The 14,498-nt window shown below is 44.0% G+C and overlaps 1 pseudogene and 1 gene segment (V, D, J or C); one reads left to right on the top strand and one right to left on the bottom strand.

Annotated features, from left to right (window-relative positions):
• Positions 1 to 2,177: 2,177 nt before the first annotated feature.
• On the top strand, positions 2,178 to 2,732 carry LOC134616545 (immunoglobulin kappa variable 1D-12-like). The segment is given in 2 exon segments: positions 2,178 to 2,242; positions 2,428 to 2,732. Coding segments are annotated over 2 exon segments (357 nt in total).
• Positions 2,733 to 4,642: 1,910 nt separating this feature from the next.
• Positions 4,643 to 5,905, bottom strand: LOC134622944 (Ig kappa-b4 chain C region-like; annotated as a pseudogene).
• Positions 5,906 to 14,498: the final 8,593 nt, after the last annotated feature.

The following is a 14,498-nucleotide window of genomic DNA, read 5'->3' as shown; positions in this document are numbered from 1 at the left end:
TGGAAGCTGTGTGTTTATGTAAGAAGGATGGGAGGGGGAAGTGTGGGAGCCACTAATCTAAGAGAATGAGTTTAACATGTGTGATCTAAGGAAATGGGGTATATTGTAATTGACAGACACAGTGTTTAGAAAAGAAAAAGTATTGTTGTGTGTTTGAATTAAAAAGATGAATGAATGTTCATGTGAGATTGAGCTAATGATAAATCTAACTGAAGTAAAACTTGTCAGGTTCCCCTGTGTGGAAGGCCGAGTTGTGGACCCAGAGTGTAGACTAGCATCATGACTGTGCTTAGAAATGGGTTTATTGCTGGGTTACAGTAAACAAACTGGAAGGCAACTGGAAAATACTAAATTGACAGGTTCAAACAGAGAATAACCACAGAGGCAGAACACAGAGCAAGAGGGAGATCGCGACACGGGACAGAAGGAAACACAGACACTAAATACAAGAGGGAATGAGGGCAAAGAAGAAACACCTGGGGAACACAGCTGGCAACAATCTAACAACTGAGAAGAAGCTGGGAAGCAAACCTGAACACGACGCACACAGGACAAGACGCTTTCAGAATAAAACAGGAAACACACAGTAAGATGCAGACCGCCTAAAATACAAGGAACAGAATGAGAAGACAGACAGGGTAAGAGAGCGAGAGAGAGCAGACAGACACACAGAGACATGACTGGTGAAACAGCCAACTCTACCTGGACACGAAACAGACTTCACAGAAATGCCCTCTGTGCATCTCTGTGTGCTTCACAGGTTAAGGACACAGAGACGAGACCAGGACATAAAAAGGGGTCTAATAACAAAGTAGAAATAGAGATAAGTCAACTAGGAAACATAAGTCACACAGAGAACACAACAATGTCATTAAATAAGACTCAAAAAAACATAAACAAAAAACACCAGGTCAACAACACAGGTACCGTAACAAAAGTGCATAAACTGAATGAAACGTGAAGTGAAATATATATGTAACTGAAAATTCATATGTGATGGCCTTATTGAAAAATCATGTTACGTAAACATAGAAAAGAAGAAAATGTACTGAACTGATTTTAAAGTATCTATAACATCATGTATTTGAAAGTCCAAACTCCACACAGAAAGGCCTCGGGCAGGTGGTGGAATCAAAATCAGGACCTTCTTGTGTTGAGGCAACAGTGTTAATAACTGTGCCACATGTCAGCAAGGATCGGTGATGGATGGAGGGAGTTTTAGGCCGAGGGGGCGGTGTGGCAGCAATCTTTCACACCAGCCTATTAATCAACCAAAGACCCAGACAGACTTTTAATTCATTTGAAAGCCTGATGCTTAGCCTCGTCCACCCCAGCTGTAAAACTCAGAAACCAGTCTTACTTGTTATCATCTATCGTCCACCTGGGCCTTACACAGAGTTTCTCTCTGATTTCTCAGACTTTTTATCTGATTACGTTCTCAGCTCAGATAAAATAATTATTGTGGGTGATTTTAACATCCATGTAGATGCTAAAAATGACAGCCTCAACATGGCATTTAATCTGTTATTAGACTCAATTGGCTTCTGTCAAAATGTAAAAGAACCCACCCACCACTTTAATCACACTCTAGATCTTGTTTTAACATATGGCATAGAAACTGAACATTTAACAGTGTTTCCTGAAAACCCTCTGCTGTCTGATCATTTCCTGATAACATTTACATTTACAATAATTGATTACACAGCAGTGGAGAGTAGACCTTACCACAGTAGATGTCTTTCTGAAAGTGCTGTAACTAAGTTTAAGAATATAATCCACCCATTGTTATCATCTTGTCATGGGCCTGGTGAGTGCAGGATTTTTCATAGCACTGGGCTCCACTTTCAGTTTGAGACGCCAATCAGCCTTCACACCTGACTGCAATCAAGTCACCGGCAGTGTGAACGCTGCCAACATACCAGACTGCTTAGTTTAAAAATGTTCTATCTTTGTGACCAACTAATTCTGAATGCATAAAACTGTGAAGGTAAAATCATAGTTTGCATGAGAAAAACAGCGAGTAGAGCCACGAGTGAGGAGGAAAGGTGGTGATGTGCTGAGGACGGCTCCAGCTGACTGACTCTGTGTGTTTGCATACGTGTCCTGCCTCTCTGCTCCCAGCCGTTAAGAGGCCCGTGTGGATCAGTGTCTGTCCAGGCCTTTCAGAGACACTGACACGCCGGCAGCACAATGATGATGTCACTGACTCTACTGCTGGCCACCCTGGGGCTCCTTCTTCAGGGTGAGACTCTCTGTGAGCGCTTGGCTTCAGCGTGCAGCCAGGTTCACCGCAATGATGGAGAAACACTGAAACGAGCAGCAGTGACCTTCTTCCATCTGTTCTCCATCTTCTGTTTGGATGCTGATCGTCTTTCTCCACGCTGGATTTGTCTCAGTAACCCTTCTCCTCTTTTTCATCTTTTCCAGGTTCATCAGGACAAATCATCGTGACTCAGTCTCCTGGAGCTCAGTCTGTGGTTGCAGGGCAGTCTGTCTCCATCACATGTAGAACCAGTTCAAGTGTTAGTGGCTGGCTTCACTGGTACCTCCAGAAACCTGGCAAAGCTCCTAAACTCCTGATTTATAAAGCTACAAATCGTCAGTCTGGAGTTTCAGATCGTTTCAGTGGAAGTGGATCTGGCACTGACTTCACTCTGAGCATCAGAGGAGTCCAGGCTGAAGATTCAGGAGTTTATTACTGTCAGCAGAGTAGCAGCTCGTTCACACAGTGATACAGCGCCGTACAAAAACCTCCCTCAGCTTTAGAGGAACTGACTCAACAGCTGCACTCAGACTAAAAATAACAGATTGATGTAAAACAGTTTTTTAAAGTTGATTTTAATACATTTGAATTTAGCTAAAGTTTAAATTCAGTTTGAGACATTTTGCAAAACATGAACGTTAAAATGTGTTAAAGTCTGATTTCAGTGACAGAGCATCGTGGCTCAAGAGTTGGGTGTTCGTCTTGTAATCGGAAGGTTGCCGGTTTGAGCCCCGGCTTGGACAGTATCGGTCGTTGTGTCCTTGGGCAAGACACTTCACCTACTGGTGCTGGCCAGAGGGGCCGATGGCGCGATATGGCAGCCTCGCCTCTGTCAGTCTGCCCCAGCTGTGGCTACAACTGTAGCTGCCTCCACCAGTGAGTGAATGAATAGTGGAATTGTAAAGCGCTTTGAGGGGTCCGGAAAAGCGCTATATAAATGCAATCCATTATTATTACTTTATATTGTGGAGCCCGTTGTGAATAACTTATGTCATGGATCTTATTCATGCAATGTTGAGTTATGTAATGAAAGTCTGCTGTGTTCATGTCAGCAGAGAATATTTGAGTCATAAAGGCTACCATCTACCATCACTGGCTGGTACTGATCCAACATGTAGTGACGAGAAACAATCTGTGAAGCTGGGTGAATGTTCCTCATCATGCTTGGACATTGCTTGTGGTGTTCCACAAGGCTCTGTACTGGGTCCAAAATTATTTATTTTTATATAAATGATATTTGTATGGCAACTGATATATTAAAATTAGCATTATTTGCACACAACACAAATATTTTTGTTCTGTGGGGAATCTAAAGGAGCTGCTGGATACAATTACATCCGAAATGTGCAAAAATAAAAAATGGTTTGACAGGCATAAACTATTGCTAAAGCTAAGTAAAAGACTATTCCCAAATAGTCTTATTTGGGAATTCCCAAAGAAACACGCAAGTGCAGATTCATGCACATGGTGTGGAAACTGAAAGAGTTCTTGAACACAAGTTTCTTGGTGTGATAATAAATGATAGATTAAGCTGGAAGTCGCATATAAATTATACATATAACGAAGGGTTTTTGCATCTCTGTGTGTGGAGTGAAGCTGTGAAACAGACTTAGTAAAGAAATGAAGCAATGTCCAAGCATGAGTCAGTTTAAAAAGCAGTTCAAGGGTATGGTTTTTACAGAGTACAGGGAGGAGGTAGAGCTCTGACAGGTTCAATATTTTCATTATGCCGATGTATGTATATGTGTGTGTGGGTGCACGGGTATGCTTGTATGGGTATATATCCTTTAACGTAATCAGGTATTTCTGATGGTCAGGGCATAAACAGGAAGAAAAGGTGTTGTCTATTGATTACTAGATAGTGGAAAGGGGGTGGGATTAAATAAGCTTATGCTTCTTCCTGCTCCTTTTTGAACATGAAAGTTATTTGTAGTTGAGGTTGCTTTGTTGTCCTTTTGTTTTGCTTTGTTTGTCTCTTTTTATTTCTACATTGCTGTACTTTTTTTACCATGTTTAAGATAAAGATTTAATACAAATTCAAATTTAAATTCAACATTAATGTACATGAAGAGAGTGGATCTTCTCTGTTCATCTACAGTTTACAGTACATGTGCTGATCGATGATGGAAGCTCACAACTTATTTCTAAAGTCACCACAGAGAAATGACAGCATGTCCTTCAGGTCAGTGTTTGACTGGATTTAATACAGTCGCTGTTCCCATTATGAGCAGATCATGAAATCACTTTAATGTGAACAAACAAGAAGAACGACTGTGTTTATTGTGAAAGGATCTCAATCTGTGCAAGTTAAAAAGAGTGGAGTTGGAACGAGAGTTTGTTTGAATGAATCTTTATTGTGTCAAACACTGAAATGATGGACAAAACAAAGATGAGTGACAGAAAGAGAGAGACACCTGCAGAGGAAAACCAGCGAGTCAGCTCAGGACTGGGAACACTGGTCTCTCCTCAGTGTCTGTGAGAGAGGAGTGTGGGAGCCCTGGGTGGCCTCACAGGTCACAGAGCCCACCTTCTCCCACTGGTCTGCAGGGAGCCTCAGGGTGCTGCTCCAGCTGTAGAGGCCGTCCTCCTGCAGCACCCCGGGGCTCCTGCCCTCCTCCCAGCTGCTGGGAGGAGGGCAGTCCAGGACAGACTCCAGTCTGAGGGGAAGCCCTTGTTGGCCAGGCACATGAGCGTGGCCTTCCCCTGCTGCAGCTCCTCTCTGGAGGGGGGCAGCACCGTCAGGGTGGGACGAGCGTCACCTAGGAGACACCAATCGGCTTAGAGGACAGGGAGCACACGGCACAGCTGGCAGTAATGCCTTCACTGTGTGAGAGTGGATCTTCTCCTTTAAGGACTTTCTGACAGATGTTTTTCTGCTCCACCAGTCACTCACTCACACAGTGTTTCACTTCCCTTTAACAAAGCTCTCATGCACATCAGCACACTCACAGTCCTCATATGACCTGAAGCTCAACAAACTGCACTGGGGCCAAACTGTTACACAGCATCTCAGTAATTATCATCAGCATCAACTTCTAATTATATGCATGGTTTTAGTGTTTAATACAAAATATAACACACTTTGAACAAATATTCAGTTATTTAGTTTCAACATTTTAATCATTTCATTTGGTGCATTTCTACAATCATAGTTACTGTTAAACTATCACCAGCTGATCATTTCACTGATAAAGACATTATCTGCTAAACCTAACCAGTCAGAATATTTCAACATAAGCCAGATTTAAACAAGATAAATATTCTCAGACAGTTTCACTTCAAACTGAGGTCAAAGACAAAGTGGGACATTTTTAAAATTCACAGATTTGTCAGAAACACTAAGAACTGATCTCCAGTCACACTGTCCTGAATCCTTTTAATTCTGCAGCAGGTTTAAAGAGTACATTTACTTTAATCCTTCAAATTGTTCCTGTTTTAAATGGAACATGTGAGGACAGGTTCAGTAAAGGAGCTAAACAAAAATGTGATGTGACTGAGATCAGCTCACAGGAAAATGATGTTCAATGATTTAACATTTGAGCACAAACTTACTTCCAACATCCAGTCTGGTTCCTCCACCGAACGTCCACCACAGTGATACAAACTGACTGAGTGGTCGTACAAAAACCTCTGACTGTAGAGAGACACAGCTCTCTGACTCTGAACACAAACAGCCTGTGAAACACAGCTGGTTCACAGGGAAACAAAGAAGACGTTCATATTTAACATCTTTTAAATTATCGACTTTCTTGAAGTAGAAATTAAACTAAATATTTTCATTTAAAAATTTCAGAGCGCTCTTGCTAATAGCAAATCATCTTTATTCTAAATTAAAGTTGTAATTAATGTATAAGTCTAAATAATATGCTGAATGACAAATACAGTTTGAGTAATTAAAACTATTGCAATGTCTATTTTTTGTGTGTATAGACACGATCCAGCTTTGAGCTTGGCCTGATTAGTGTTTGTGTGTGATTGCTGCAATGTGACAAAAAAGTCTGACCAACCAATCATTGTACGTGACTCTGAATAAGAGAAATGGTTTTATGTATGTTGTAATTGTTAAACACCAAATCATAATTCATATGTGAGTCTGCTGACAGCTGGATTGGTTAATACTGATCAGAATATCATGTTCAGGTTTAATTAATATAATGAATGAGAAACTCTAATAATGATTCTTAGACGGACCTCTCACTGAGTGTGTGTGGAGATGGCCTTGGAAGCTGTGTGTTTATGTAAGAAGGATGGGAGGGGGAAGTGTGGGAGCCACTAATCTAAGAGAATGAGTTTAACATGTGTGATCTAAGGAAATGGGGTATATTGTAATTGACAGACACAGTGTTTAGAAAAGAAAAAGTATTGTTGTGTGTTTGAATTAAAAAGATGAATGAATTGTTACGGCCCTAGCAGGGCCTCCTCCTGAAGGTGCCTGTGTGGGCGCACATATTAAACATATTTGTTTAATATGTGCGTTGAAGGACATGTCCTGGTCAAAAATGACTCCAAGGTTCCTCACAGTGTTACTTGAGGCCAAGGTAATGCCATCCAGAGTAAGAATCTGGTTAGATACCATATTTCTAAGATTTTCAGGGCCGAGTACAATAACCTCAGTTTGATCTGAATTAAGAAGCAGAAAGTTAGCAGCCATCCAGGTCTTTATGTCTTTAAGACATTCCTGCAGTTTAACTAATTGGTGTGTGTTACCTGGCTTCATGGAGAGATAGAGCTGGGTGTCATCAGCATAGCAGTGAAAATGTATGTTATGTCTTCTAATGATGCTGCCTAAGGGAAGCATGTATAATGTAAACAGAATTGGTCCTAGCACTGAACCCTGTGGAACTCCATAATTAACCTCAGTGTGTGAAGAGGACTCTCCATTTACATGAACAAATTGGAGTCTATTAGATAGATATGATACAAACCACTGCAGTGCAGTACCTGTAATACCTACAGCATGTTCTAATCGCTCTAATAGGATATTATGGTCGACAGTATCGAACGCTGCACTGAGGTCTAGCAGGACAAGCACAGAGATGAGTCCACTGTCAGAGGCCATAAGAAGATCATTTGTAACCTTCACTAAAGCTGTTTCTGTGCTGTGATGAGCTCTGAAACCTGACTGAAAAGCTGCAGCTAGTGAGCTGTGTGTCTGTGTTTGCAGCTAGTGAGCTGCTCTCTCTTTTTGACTTACGTTTTACTTTATTGACCAACGCCTGAGTTTTGTTTGTTTTCTTAAATGGTGATAGCGGCTTGTCCGTCTCTTTTAGTTGAGCTACTTTAATAAAACTCTTTAATTGAACCCTTTTGCCTTCTTGTCTCCTTTTTCTGATCCGGACACTTTTTGTTACTTCCCCCTCACCGCCTAGACCCCATAGGGGAACGTAACAAGTGGGGGCTCGTCCGGGATCTTTGAAAAGGGAGGTTCAAGTTGGATTTGGTTTTTGATTATCTTGCTTTGTCACCTTTTGAGAACCACAACTTCCCAGTTAGGTTAGGTGAGTGTCCAGCTGAGCTTTTTAAGTTCTTCCATCGGGCACTCTTTTGTTGTTTTGCCTTTCTTATTTTCGGAGTAATCCTGGGCGGGGATTAGTTCCCTGTTGGGGGTAGGCAATTCAGGGCTCCGGTCGCTGAAGTTTTGCCTTTCAAGTTGCCTCGAGCCTGGCACGCTCCAGAAGATAGGTAAAGTTTGTTGTGCTTAGGAACTGGGTAAGTTGTATTTGTTTAATGCGTATGCAGCAAGAGGTAAGTTGGTCAGTTAAAGTAAGTTGTGTAGTTTTCCGTTAATTGTTCAGTAGTCTCTGAGTTGGCAGAGGGGTGTGTTTGTGGCTTAATTAGGGTGTGTTTGCTAAGCCTTCTCCGCCCCCAAAATGGATGACACAGCTATTAGTGCACAGGTGTCTAGAGGCTCGTTTGTGAGCAATAACATCCACCTGGTTCCAGTCTTCTGTGAATCCAGTGTTCAAAGCTTTTTCAGTGTATTCAAACGTATAGCAACTGCACTGCAGTGGCCTCAAGACGTGTGGGGGTTGATGTTGCTGTGTAAATTGACAGGTAAGGCTCAGGAAGCTTGTTCCAGTCTGTCTAGGGATGACTGCCTAGTTTATGAAAAGATTAAAAGTGCTGTCCTCCAAGCCTATGAACTTGTACCTGAAGCCTATAGGCAGCATTTTCGAGGTTTGGAGTTGGCACAGGGTCAGTCCTACCTTGACTTTGCTAGGGAGAAGGCAAAGCTCTTTGATAGGTGGTGTTCTGCAAGCCAGGTTAACGATTTGGGGTCGTTACGTGAGCTTGTCCTAGTAGAGGACTTTAAGAATGTGGTGCCTGAGTGTGTGCCTTGGCATTTAAGTGAACAGAGGGTTTCCACTTTACAGCAGGCTGCCACACTGGCAGATGAGTTTACCCTTACTCATAAAACAAATGCTGTAGAATGTGACATCCCTTCTCACCATAATACATCGTGGAGAGCTAGGAGGGAGCCAGCTAGCAAGGCTGAAAAAGTTGTGGTTTCAAGATCCAAAGCAAAACTGTGTTTCTTCTGCCACAAGCCTGGCCATGTGGTTGCTAACTGTGTGAGACTGGCACTTAAACGCAAAGCACGTCCGAAGGGAAGAAGGCCTGATTTGAAAACAGTCAGTCGTGGTTCTCAAACTGACAAGGTTGTCAGGCCCAGCAAAGGACCACACTTGGGGCATAGTTGCTTAAGGGGCTCCTGTGGTGAGTGTAAGGGGTCAACTAGCTCTGAGCTGTTGCTGGTTGACAATTTCCCAGGCACTCCAAATGACCTGCAGCGGGACAGATCATGTATAAAACCACCACTCAGACCTGCACCCCTTGCTAACAAACATGTCTGTGTTTCAGTAAGGCCCCCTAGCTCCCTGCTGGGTTCTCCACATGTGATGGTTCGAAGCCCTGGCTATCACACGGGACACTGTTTCGAGGGTCTGGGGCCACTCTCTGTCAATGTTGTGAACCCACTGAGATGGGATTGGCAGCTTCAGCAGGAAATGCCTAACCGTTGCTATGGTCAATGGTCAATGGTAACTTTATTGTCCCTAACGGGAAATTGATTTGCAGTATGTCCGTACAATCAAACAAACAGACAACCAACACATCACATACACTCACCAAAATAATATAATATAAGCCTGATAAAACAACCTAGATTTTTCATCAAAAAAGTGCAATGTGCAATGGCAACAACACTCATGGTTTAGTGTTATTAACTGTGATAATAGCACTAGGTACAAAAGACAGTCTATGTCTCTTTGTCTTCACTGCAGGCACTTTATAACGACGACCTGATGGAAGCAGTTGAAAGTCATTAAAGAGAGGATGATATGGGGTTTGGTAGGTGGAAAGCCTACAGTTTTGGTGTTGAAACAGTTATGGACTTGATTAATTGTTTTGGTTTTCATAATCATTTGACAAACCACAGGTTTGTATTTATGGGAGGGGGTGTTACGGCCCTAGCAGGGCCTCCTCCTGAAGGTGCCTGTGTGGGCGTGTCCTTCAATCTCTTTTGCCTGAGGTGCCACCTTTTCTTTTTTACACAGCTGACTCACATCAGTAATTAAACGGATTTAAGCCCAGGGACAGGTGAGCTCTGGGCCAGATCCATGTGAGTGGTTAGAGCTAGTGAGCTGTGTGTCTGTGTTTGCAGCTAGTGAGCTGCTCTCTCTTTTTGACTTACGTTTTACTTTATTGACCAACGCCTGAGTTTTGTTTGTTTTCTTAAATGGTGATAGCGGCTTGTCCGTCTCTTTTAGTTGAGCTACTTTAATAAAACTCTTTAATTGAACCTTTTTGCCTTCTTGTCTCCTTTTTCTGATTCGGACACTTTTTGTTACTTCCCCCTCACCGCCTAGACCCCTCAGGGGAACGTAACAGGATGTTCATGTGAGATTGAGCTAATGATAAATCTAACTGAAGTAAAACTTGTCAGGTTCCCCTGTGTGGAAGGCCGAGTTGTGGACCCAGAGTGTAGACTAGCATCATGACTGTGCTTAGAAATGGGTTTATTGCTGGGTTACAGTAAACAAACTGGAAGGCAACTGGAAAATACTAAATTGACAGGTTCAAACAGAGAATAACCACAAAGGCAGAACACAGAGCAAGAGGGAGATCGCGACACGGGACAAAAGGAAACACAGACACTAAATACAAGAGGGAATGAAGGCAAAGAAGAAACACCTGGGGAACACAGCTGGCAACAATCTAACAACTGAGAAGAAGCTGGGAAGCAAACCTGAACACGACGCACACAGGACAAGACGCTTTCAGAATAAAACAGGAAACACACAGTAAGATGCACACCGCCTAAAATACAAGGAACAGAATGAGAAGACAGACAGGGTAAGAGAGCGAGAGAGAGCAGACAGACACACAGAGACATGACTGGTGAAACAGCCAACTCTACCTGGACACGAAACAGACTTCACAGAAATGCCCTCTGTGCATCTCTGTGTGCTTCACAGGTTAAGGACACAGAGACGAGACCAGGACATAAAAAGGGGTCTAATAACAAAGTAGAAATAGAGATAAGTCAACTAAGAAACATAAGTCACACAGAGAACACAACAGTGTCATTAAACAAGACTCAAAAAAACATAAACAAAAAACACCAGGTCAACAACACAGGTACCGTAACAAAAGTGCATAAACTGAATGAAACGTGAAGTGAAATATATGGTAAATGGCCTGTATTTGTATAGCGCCTTACTAGTCCCTAAGGACCCCAAAGTGCTTTACACATTCAGTCATCCACCCATACATTGGTGATGGCAAGCTACATTGTAGCCACAGCCACCCTGGGGCGCACTGACAGAGGCGAGGCTGCCGGACACTGGCGCCACCGGGCCCTCTGACCACCACCAATAGGCAACGGGTGAAGTGTCCTGCCCAAGGACACAACGAGCTAGACTGTCGGAACCGGGGCTCAAACCGGCAACCTTCCGATTACAAGACGAACTGCCAACTCTTGAGCCACGATCGCCCCACAATTGCCCCATAGCCATATATATAACTGAAAATTCATATGTGATGGCCTTATTGAAAAATCATGTTACGTAAACATAGAAAAGAAGAAAATGTACTGAACTGATTTTAAAGTATCTATAACATCATGTATTTGAAAGTCCAAACTCCACACAGAAAGGCCTCGGGCAGGTGGTGGAATCAAAATCAGGACCTTCTTGTGTTGAAGCAACAGTGTTAATAACTGTGCCACATGTCAGCAAGGATCGGTGATGGATGGAGGGAGTTTTAGGCCGAGGGGGCGGTGTGGCAGCAATCTTTCACACCAGCCTATTAATCAACCAAAGACCAAGACAGACTTTTAATTCATTTGAAAGCCTGATGCTTAGCCTTGTCCACCCCAGCTGTAAAACTCAGAAACCAGTCTTACTTGTTATCATCTATCGTCCACCTGGGCCTTACACAGAGTTTCTCTCTGATTTCTCAGACTTTTTATCTGATTTAGTGCTTTAATCTGTTGGTGTCATGGTCCTGGGTCGAGCGACCCAGTGTTTGAGTTTTATGTATCTGTTGTATTCATTTGTGCCCTAGTTTAGTTCATCTAGTTTATTTTGAGGTTGGTGTTTAGCCCTTTGTTTTTTAGTTGTCTATGTAATCTCCTCCTATACTCAGTCTCCCTGGTTCGTGCGTCTACCTGTCATGCGTCATGTCTGTGTGGTTATGTTAAGTTCAGGTCACGTCTAATCTCCATGTTTCCTGTTTTACTTTGAAAGTCTGTGTCTAATGTCAGTGTATGTAGTTTCGCTTTCCCTGTTCTGTCATTAGGTTCATGTGTATCAGCTGTTCCCCCTCATGTGTTTCCACTTCCCTTGATCATACCTTATGTGTATTTAGTCTCTGTGTTTCATTCAGTCTGTGTTGCGTGTCGTCTGTTATCCCCACCATTGTCTTAGTCATTGTCATTGTTATAGTCTCAGTCATAGAGCTTCATAGTGTTTGTTTCTTAGTGTTTTTTAGTTTGCTTAGGGTTCCATGTTTAACTCTTGCCATCATCCAAATAAAGGATTGCTTTTGTTTAAACCTGCAACTCTTCGTCCACATCTGCTTTTGGGTCCTGTTTCAAAAAACACACCATGACAGTACGACGCAACCAGTATGGACCCAGCGACACAGAGAAGAGAGATTATTCAGACAGTGGAAGCGCTATGCTGTAAGTGGATGCAACGTTCCGGGGAGGAGGATACGGAGGAGTTACTCCACCCATTGCGGGTTAGGGTCACTGTGTTTCCCTGGTTATGGGAGGCACCACCCCCCCTGATATCTGATTACCTCCGCACCATCCTCCAACCCCGTCCTCAGCAGCTGCTGCCCGGCGGGCGGGCTGTGTCACCACTGTCCCGCTGTCACGTAACTTCTCCATCGCCGCTTCCACAGTCTTGCGGCTCCGAGGCGATTAGGGTTGGCTCACTGAGATTCGGGCGCAACCCGGAGTTGCCTCCATCAATTCCATCGTGCACAAGCCGCTCACCCTCACCGTTCCGTTCGGACTTCTCTTCTCCAGCCTCATTTCTGGCGAGGATGTGGTCGGAGGATGAGGAGCCAGCCATCACAGCTATCAATGTCGCAGCCGCTGCTAGGAAAAAGCGGCGCCCTCGTCGCCGACGCACGTCAGCACAGCCAGAGTCCGGGGTATCGTCAGAGCAGTTGCCTGGGTCGGAACCGCTGGCCGAAGCTGTCTCCGAGTCCGTGTCTGCAGTGTTTTGTGGCTCTGATGAAATGTCCCCAGGGATCACTGTTCGGGACTTCGCTGAACGGGAGCAGGTGGTTCTCGCGGAGCTGGAGGAGAAGCTCCGATGGAAGCCGTGGCTGACCCCCGACTATGGGCAGGTTTTTTGGGGAACACGCCTGGCTCTTGGGAGGCCGCGGAGCTGCCAGGGCCTGCCCCCTGTCACTTCCCCTGCAACCAACGCTTCTGTCACCACGTCGCCTTCAAGGAAGAGGCGGCGGCCACGTCGCCATGGTGCCTCACGGCAGCTGGAGGTTGGGGAGGGTCTCGTTTCTTCTCATGCCCCTTCCGAAATGGAGGTGAGTGACTGTGATTTTGCTCCACATGTCTTTTCCGAGGGCGAGGTTATGACTACTACTGAGCTGCCGCCTTGCGGGCTCGGCCATAAGAAAGACGATCGTGTCAAAGAATCAGAGTCCGAGGAAATATCTGTTTTGCCAGCCAAAACTAAAAAGACTGTAAATGGACCAGCTGATAGTAATGCTACGAGCAGCAATGCTGTAATTAAACAGCAAGGGATGCCCCCCATGGGTTGTAGTGTGTCTCAACATAACTGTTTAGCGTTCCCATGTGTTACCTGTGCTAACCACCGCTCAATCACTGATGATGAGTCTGGGGGCATTTTTGTTGCAGGAAATGTGAGCAACACAGAGCATGAACGGTTAAGTGGGGTTTCCAGGAATTGTGGTGTAGAAGCTCTTCATCTGGCCGTACAAGCGCCAACAGAAACCCTGTCAGTGTCATGTAGCAAGGATGGCAGGGCTGTGTCTAACTGTTCTGAGGGAGCAGATAAGGAAATTTGGTACCATGTTAATGATTTAGAGAAACCAGAGACTGTTTCCTGTGTTGCTTATATAACTGAGCCTTTTGACTCCCAGTTAAGTGCGTCTGAGAATTGTGACCATGAACCCACTCTACAGGGTGGGCCATTTATATGGATACACCATAATAACATGGGAATGGTTGGTGATATTAAAGTCCTGTTTGTGGCACATTAGTATATGTGAGGGGGCAAACTCCTCAAGATGGGTGGTGACCATGGTGGCCATTTAGAAGTCGGCCATCTTGGATACAACTTTTGTTTTTTCAATAGGAAGAGGGCCATGTGACACATCAAACTTATTGGTAATGTCACAAGAAAAACAATGGTGTGCTTGGTTTCAACGTAACTTTATTCTTTCATGAGTTATTTACAAGTTTCTGACCACTTATAAAATGTGTTCAATGTGCTGCCCATTGTGTTGGATTGTCAATGCAACCCTCTTCTCCCACTCTTCACACACTGATAGCAACACCGCAGGAGAAATGCCAGCACAGGCATCCAGTATCCGTAGTTTCAGGTGCTGCACATCTTGTATCTTCACACCATAGACAATTGCCTTCAGATGACCCCAAAGATAAAAGTCTAAGCGGGTCAGATCGGGAGACCTTGGGGGCCATTCAACTGGCCCACGACGACCAATCCACTTTCCA

Source organism: Pelmatolapia mariae, linkage group LG3_W, assembly GCF_036321145.2.
Source record: "Pelmatolapia mariae isolate MD_Pm_ZW linkage group LG3_W, Pm_UMD_F_2, whole genome shotgun sequence".
Classification (NCBI taxonomy): domain Eukaryota; kingdom Metazoa; phylum Chordata; class Actinopteri; order Cichliformes; family Cichlidae; genus Pelmatolapia; species Pelmatolapia mariae.
Note: the sequence above shows the minus strand (reverse complement) of the source record. Positions and strands in the feature narration are given on the sequence as shown.